We start from the raw sequence: 8229 nt of genomic DNA, 5'->3' as shown, positions 1-8229 counted from the left end.
TCTAATCTTGATAAAGTAGGACGGTTATTGTCAATCATTGATGCGAGACATATCGGGATGCACTGCGGATGCCATTTTGAGACTGATGACTTAGAGCCTTATTTAGGTGTTAGTCTTTGTGGCAGATGAGTTAGCATGGAGCAAAATCATTCCTATCATTCTCCTTGCAGATTAGTATTATTATTATTTTTGAATGGTGTATTTATATGTGCGTGTGTGTGAAGAAAAAATATCAAGATTTGTTTAGAAATTTTAAAAAATAAGAAATAAATTTTTTATTTATCTCTCGCATCAAATTCCCATTACTCTTCCTATCAATATTTTTCCATTTAAGGTTAGATACACTTGATAAGTTACCAAAGAATAATATCTTTATTAATGATATTTATCATTAGTATTTATTTATAGGTTTTGTTAATCTTTATTATTTTGATCTAATACATAGGTAGGTAATAATCAAGAATATAATCGTTACAAAAATAAATTTTTAAAAAAGGATAGTTGTTGAAGAGGAGATTGGATAAATAAAAATAATCAATTGTCACCACGCTATCTCTTTGATAATTTAAATCATTACATCACGAAAGAAAATAAAAAAAGAAAATAAATTTTTATTTTACAAAGGGTAAGGTAAAGGGTCAAGATGTGATTCCAATATAGAACAATATGGTAAACTGTTTTCCATATCTTTTCTTTAATCTTTAATAAGTAGATCTTAAAAAATAAAAAAGTTTCTCAATCAAGAAAATGGACAGTCATTTGGAGTTATCTAAATGAAGTCAAAAAAAGAAATTTCCAAATATGACCGGGTGGTGGGTTGGTCATTTGAACTTATCTAAATGAAAAAACAAATAAAGACTTCCAAATATGAATGGGCAGTGGGTAGGAGGGATTGGAGACTTCGTAATAATCTTCTTGCTATTAGGGCTAATCGTAAATTATCTTGTATAATTAATTATATCTTTATATTTTTAAAAATTATATTAAAATTTTTATGTTTACTAAAGTAAAACATTGAGAGCCCTATATAGAGTTAAAAAATAATTTTATAAGATTAAAAAATTTAAAAAAATTTATTGAAGTAAGAAGATTAAATATTATAAAAGATCTCAATATAATTTTTAAAAATATAATGATCAAACAATATAGATTATATTTACACTCATGTGTTTTTAATACACATGATCTTATATTCTATAATTTTTATTCTATAATTTTTACACTAAGTTTTACAAATGAAAGTACACTTCAAAATAAAAAGTCTTTCAAAATAGACAAGTATACCCACTCCTGTTGAGATAGGTAACATGTTGGGTCCGTTTGGGCTGGACGAGGTTGGAGCCATTATTTTTTTTGTATGGTAGCTTCGAGTCAGTTGCCCCATAACAAAGATAGTCTTCTCTCTCCTTCCCTCGCTTTCTATATCGTCTCGCCCTAAATCGTCACGCTCAATATAAAAATCTCAGCTAAACAAGATCGAGAGAGCAGGTAATCACGTTCATTTTTTTTATCCTTCAATATAAATTAATTATCATAAATAATATATTATTTTTTATTTAAATTATTGACTTTTTTTTAATATATTTTTGTCGTATAATTAAATAAATAATTAAAAAAAAATTTTCATTATATAAATAAGTTAAAATTTCAATTAATTTATTCCTAATGAGTGATGTAATTTTTAGAAAGTAAATAGTTCAAATTCTATGAATCATAAGAAATAAATATTATAATTTTATTTTTATATATAAAAATAAATTAAAAATAAAAGTTAAATTATTACTTATCTTGGAAGGAGAATTTTTCTTATATAAAGAGAGATCATTTTTCATCATTCTTCATTGAGTCTAGAGAATTGAGAAAAGAATTCCGAGGAGAGGTTTGTTATCAATTTTTATTTATATTTTAAGTTCTTTGATATTAGAATTATTATAAATTTTATGATGCATAATAATATTTTTAATTTTAAAATTTTTATTATTTTTAAAATAATAAAATCTGATTTAATAAGATAGATTTTAAATATTAATGTGATTGTTATCATATAATATATATAACTACTCGAGTTGTCCACGTTGAAAGTATACTTAAAAGGAGATATATACTTCATATATCAAGTATTATTCTTGGTAATATTTTATTATATTATTTCTTATATATATATATATATATATGTATGAATATAAATAAATGATCATGATTATCTATATATCTTTGTTGAGAGTAGGTAAAATGATTTTTTTCATGATTAGCTGATTGTTGATGTGATAATTAAACAGTTCCTTTATTTGTTATTAGGAGATACATAACCTCACTTAGACAAGTGAGAAATATCATTTCATCTACGATTTATAATACCATATAAATTTCCTTCAAAGAAATTTATCTTATATAATATATCTCTTCATCCATTGTTGAAGGAGTACACTGCTAAGTGTATGTTATTTAATTATTACGTATTTAAACGAGATGTGTTGCATATGATTGATGTCCCATTTTATTTATTACATAATAATAATAATTATTTTTAATATATAATTTTTATAATAAATTTATATTTTATTATTTTATATTAAATTATTAAAAATATTTATATATTTTTTTATGAATATTAAAGATTATCTTTATTTTTTTAGGTTACTACTAACATGTAATTATTAATTAATCTTTTATATTTATTTTTAAAATAATTTATTACTTTGTAATACATTTGAGTTTTGGGTGGAGAACTTTTTTTCTTATGATCCGATATATTTTTTAATTAAAAATATTTAATAAAGTTAAAAAAAAAATTAAAGATTTAGATTTAAATTGTTTTTATAAAATGAGAAATAATGAAATGATAATTTATATTTTTTAAATCTCGGATGCGAAAGAGCGAGCGTCGATCGGCTAGGACGATGCAGGTCAAGTCCGGCTACGGCTCCGACGGGGTCTACCGCTCGCTCCGGGCGCACATCGCCTTCCCCGACGACCCCGACCTCTCCATGGTCCCATTTTTCTTCCGCCGGGCCGTCGCGTACCCCGACCGCCTCGCCCTGGCCGACGCCGACACCGGCGCCTCCCTCTCCTTTCAGGCCCTCCGGTCCGCCGTCCTCTCCGCTGCCGCCGGCTTCTCCTCCCTCTGCGGCATCCGCAAGGGCGACGTCGTCCTCATGTTCGCTCCCAACTCCCTCCACTTCCCCGTCTCCTTCCTCGCCGCCGTCTCCTTCGGTGCCATTGTCACCACCGTCAACCCGATCTACACAGGCCACGAACTCGCCAGCCAGGCCCGCGATGCCGGCGCCAAGCTCGTCGTCACCACCCCGGATCTCTGGCCCAAGGCCGCCGCCTTGCGCCTCCCCACCGTCATCATCGGCCCCAGCGGCTCTCCCTTGTCCCCTCCCCCCGAGACCCCCGTCACCTTCTTCGACGACCTCGTCGCCAACTCCGATCCGGCGGGGTTCTCGCCGCCGCCGGTGTACCAGTCGGACGTGGCGGCGCTGCTCTACTCATCGGGGACCACCGGTACGAGCAAGGGCGTCGTGCTGACCCACCGAAACTTCATCTGCACCGCCATGATGATGACGGCGGATCAAGATTTTAGGGGGGAGGGGCAGAACACCTTCCTCTGCTTTCTGCCCATGTTCCATGCAGCCGGCCTGTCACCGATCACCTACGCCCAAATGCAGAGGGGCAACAGTATCGTGTCCATGTCCAGGTTCGACATGGAGGCGATGTTGAGGGCGATCGAGAAGTACAGGGTCACGCACTTCTATTGCGCGCCGCCGGTGATGATCGCGCTTGCTAAGCAGGGTAAGGTGACCAAGTACGATCTCAGCTCGGTGAGGCTTGTGGGTTCTGGCGCAGCGCCTTTAGGGAAGGAAGTGATGGAAATAGTCGCTAACAACTTGCCTCACGCCGACATAGTGCAGGTATCATCCGGACCTCTTTGCAAGTACTCCAATTATACTGGTGAAGTTAGATAAATTGTATTTATTTCAATTATACTGGTTCTATTATGCATTCTGAAAATTTTAAAGATATCTTATGCTATGCTTTCGAAATTTATCATAAATAAATATTTATTTAAAATAAATAAATTCTTTATATATTTAACCTATGCTTTCGAAATATGCATAAATATTAAGTACTTTCTTTATGCGTATATAATTTACAAAACATCAATTTTATATGTATTTCAAATCATGATTTTCTAACAATATCTTTTAAAGCATAATAAAACTTAAATGTATTTTCATAATGAAAGTATAAGCAGTTGCTTGTCAAGGCATAAAACATAAAACATTATAGTGCAAATACTATCATTAAATTTTCAAAATAAGCATAAATATTACTAAGGCTTCTATAGATAAATATAACTAAAATATATATGCCAAAATAGAAGTTGTAGTATTGTCAATGACTACAACCACAGTATATCTCCATGACAAGATCTAAAACTATATTTAACCCTCATAGTATAATAGTATAGGTAACACATATCACCCTGTGTCTAGAAGAAACTTGTTTCTAAATAAGTACCAATGTATAATCTCTGACTAGATAACTACCATTATAATAAAAATAATATGTCGATGACTTTTTTACAAAATAAGAAGTTTTAACAAATCTTTTTTTTATATCATTTCGAAGCTGATGCAATTATATTTTATTTAAAATTAATAATATTCACATATTCTTCAAAGAATGGATTTTTTTATAAATTATATAATATAAATAAATAAATATTTGTAACATAGCAAGTGGTGGGAGGCGATTCAATTAAGTCCCTATAAATTTTGTATTCACAACGAGGTCCTAGAATTGAATTTTGGGATATTACATTCTGAGCTTATATAGTTAGTTTTCTCCTAGAATTGAATTGTGCTTTAATATTCACACTGAACTAATTTCTAATGCTAGAATAAGTGTTTCTTTCTGGAATAGTCCAGTAAATTGCAGTGTAAATAGTCTCACATGTGAAGAGTAGCATTCTGAATTATATAATCTGCAATTGTTGTGCACACTATTGCCATTAACAATTAACCTCAATAATGCATGCCAAAATTTCAAATTTCCACAAGCCATCCTAATTTATAATTATCATTGCTCCACATTTATATTATAAATTCCACTTGAAATGCATTAGTTGGTCGATAAGCTGATCACTGTGTACGGTACATGTTATTGTTCTAATTAATAATGAATGCTGCTGCTCTTGCTAGAATATGATAAATTTCTTTGCCTAGAATATAATGAATGAGTGGAGTATTATTATTGGTGCTTTCCATTGGAGAGAAGACAAACACAGGTACAGGAGTGACTAAATATATTTGATTGTTTGCTTTTGTGTTCCAAACAGGTATATGGTATGACAGAGACTTGTGGACTCATATCGCTAGAAATTCCTGCCCCGGGTGAGGTTCGTGATTTTGGTTCTGCTGGAACAATGGTGTCTGGAATGGAGGCTAAAGTTGTCAGTGTAGACACATTGAAGCCTCTACCACCTAATCAATTAGGCGAATTGTGCTTCCGTGGACCAAACATAATGCAAGGTAAAATCTTGTCACAGTGTAGGTAAATTCTCCTAAACTCAGCAAGAGTAAAGTTCCACAAGTTGTTGATTCAAAGTTGTCATGTTCTTCTACCTTTATGCTCTTTATCAATGATCTTTATATCTATGGAAAACCATTATCAAAATTACCTAAACATCAGGAGTTTAAATGTTACCTTACATGTAGCATGATATAGTTCTAGTTCTCCTTCAGCTCCTACTTATTCTGCAAAATGACTGCAGGTTACCTTCAAATTTTGTGACATCATTGATCATGAACTTCATTTGTTGCTATTCTTTTTTTCTTTAAAGATAATTTCAAGAGAATTTCTTTGAGAAACATATGATGGATAAGGTCTCTGTTATTTTTAACCTATGTTTTAATTTCTATTATTGTACATTGCTGCTGCTGCTGAGTGCATTGTTGCAAACTTCTTCAGGGTATATTAACAATCCACAAGCAACAAACTTGACTTTGAAAGATGGATGGTTACATACCGGCGATCTTGGCTATTTTGATGAAAAGGGACAATTGTTTGTCGTTGATCGAATTAAAGAACTCATCAAGTACAAAGGTCATCAGGTAAGCTTTTATTATCAAATTCATGTGTTGTGTCATGTTCAGTGTGCAACTGGAAACTTAGATCTGGAGTTGCAGATAATTTTGTGTTTAGTAGACTAGGATGTCACTATGATCCAATTATCGGAAACGACGGCCGAGAGAATCTATTTTTGTGTTATATAGTAACAGTAGCACATAACTGTATAATAAAAGAAAGAAACTGTTTCATTTTTGGTTGCATAATATAATCTTACTTCCCTGAGGAAAATGAAAAGCATTAAGAACCTATCCAAAAAGTTGAAGAAACTGAAGCAATAGTAAGTACTTTGGATGCAGAAATGATTTGATGATTAGTCTCTTGCTTACTAAATGTAAACTTTGTTTATTGTTAGTTCCCTTTTATGTCAAAAACTCAGTTTTGTATTTATTTATTATTTTGATAGGTTGCACCTGCTGAACTGGAGGGATTGCTTCTTTCACATCCTGAGATATTAGATGCAGTTGTTATTCCGTAAGTCGGAAATTGTAATGCAACTTCTTTTTCAGTCTCCTCTCGGAGACAGCATCGAGCAGATTCAGATGCACTTGTGGTTAATCATTGCATTACGCGGTTAATTTCAGACTGCAAAATTCCAACAATTCTTTATGTTTCTCATTCAGGTTTCCTAACACTGAAGCTGGAGAGGTTCCGATTGCTTATGTGGTCCGATCTCCTAATAGTTCATTGACTGAAGAAGATGTCCAGAACTTCATCTCGAAACTGGTAACACTGAGTGTCTATTTTTACTTTTATTCTGTTTTCCATATACTGCAGAGTGAGTATACAATTTTTCTTTTTTTGTAAAGAAAGAATCCTACAACAATTAAAATATTCCTTTAAAAAACACCAAAAAGATTAAAAGACTTCCTTATTCTTTTAGCCCTTTTGACACCTTCCTATATGGTACATTTAATATGAATATAGCTGAAACGAACTCGGTGGCAATGGATTCCTAGTGGGGAGCTAAACTCGTTGTATTAAATGACATAAACATCTGTAGGGTCGGAAGATCTATGTGTTAATCTTGACTTAGTTGTAGGATGAGTTGTTGATCACATTATTTTACTTGCTTATGACAATCCTACTCTGTTTTAGCTATAAAATCGTTTTGTTTCATCATAAATGGTTTCAGTTGTTCTGTCACTTAAAAGATCCACCATTTATTTGTCAGCAAAGTCTAAAGCATCTCATTTCTTTCAGGAGTGTGTTAAGACTTAGAACAGGACAAATCCAAAGAACTTAGCAATCCAATTATCGTTCAAAATTTCCCTTTAATTTTTCCTTTTTTAAACCCGGTTTTCCATGTTGCAAATGTCTTTCTGAGTCATTTTTGTCTCGCATCAACAGGTTGCACCTATTAAGAGGTTGAGAAGTGTTACCTTTGTCAACTCTGTACCCAAGTCTGCCGCAGGAAAAATACTAAGAAGAGTGCTGATTGAGAAGGCAAGATCAAAGTTGTAGAGGGTGTTACTTCCCTCGTAACATTTATCCCAGGTTGGAAGTGAGAGATTTCCTAACTACTGGGATTTCCTAGTGCAATTTCGTTGGCTACATAGCAGATGAGATTTCCTCGACTGCATGACAAAATTTCGTTGGAGAAAAATCCTCTCTTTCGTTATGTATAAATATATATTATATGACATTAATTGAGATGTGTTTTTTTTTTATCATTATAATTTCATTCTTCATTCTATCATTTTATTGTGGCATTAGAGCAGTAAGAAGAGAGGTGCAAACCTTCGCCTTCGACTAGCGACCATCATCGTTGCAGCCACATTTCCAAGTGAGACTTCGCGGCCAGTCCTCATCTTCCTCATCGCGGCAGTCTTCGCTGATCTGCCACAATAGTCTGCAGTCTTCGCTCATCTTCCCAAGGGGACGCCTGTGCCCTCAACAATCTACATGCTGGGTGGTCCGACGCTCTCCTCTACGTATACGTACAGCTACGTCACGCACAGCATCGCGTGGATCGCTGCTACGTACACGAACTCAAGCCACCGCAATCACCCACCTCTCACCTCCCACCTTCCACCTCTGTCAGTGCACCGTCATTGAACCGTTGCTCCAGACCTGATCTGCTTTCGCAACCAT

The 8229-nt window shown here is 33.8% G+C and overlaps 1 protein-coding gene across 1 annotated transcript; it reads left to right on the top strand.

The window, feature by feature from the left end:
• Window positions 1-2881: 2881 nt before the first annotated feature.
• Window positions 2882-7783, top strand: LOC135638025 (4-coumarate--CoA ligase-like 1). Its single transcript, XM_065150952.1, has 6 exons — window positions 2882-3914; window positions 5345-5537; window positions 5977-6119; window positions 6542-6609; window positions 6759-6861; window positions 7486-7783. The coding sequence occupies exons 1-6, from the start codon at window positions 2901-2903 to the stop codon at window positions 7597-7599; spliced, it is 1635 nt and encodes a 544-aa protein (XP_065007024.1). The 5' UTR covers window positions 2882-2900; the 3' UTR covers window positions 7600-7783.
• Window positions 7784-8229: the final 446 nt, after the last annotated feature.

This window comes from Musa acuminata, chromosome BXJ3-5, assembly GCF_036884655.1.
Source record: "Musa acuminata AAA Group cultivar baxijiao chromosome BXJ3-5, Cavendish_Baxijiao_AAA, whole genome shotgun sequence".
Lineage (NCBI taxonomy): Eukaryota > Viridiplantae > Streptophyta > Magnoliopsida > Zingiberales > Musaceae > Musa > Musa acuminata.
Note: the sequence above shows the minus strand (reverse complement) of the source record. Positions and strands in the feature narration are given on the sequence as shown.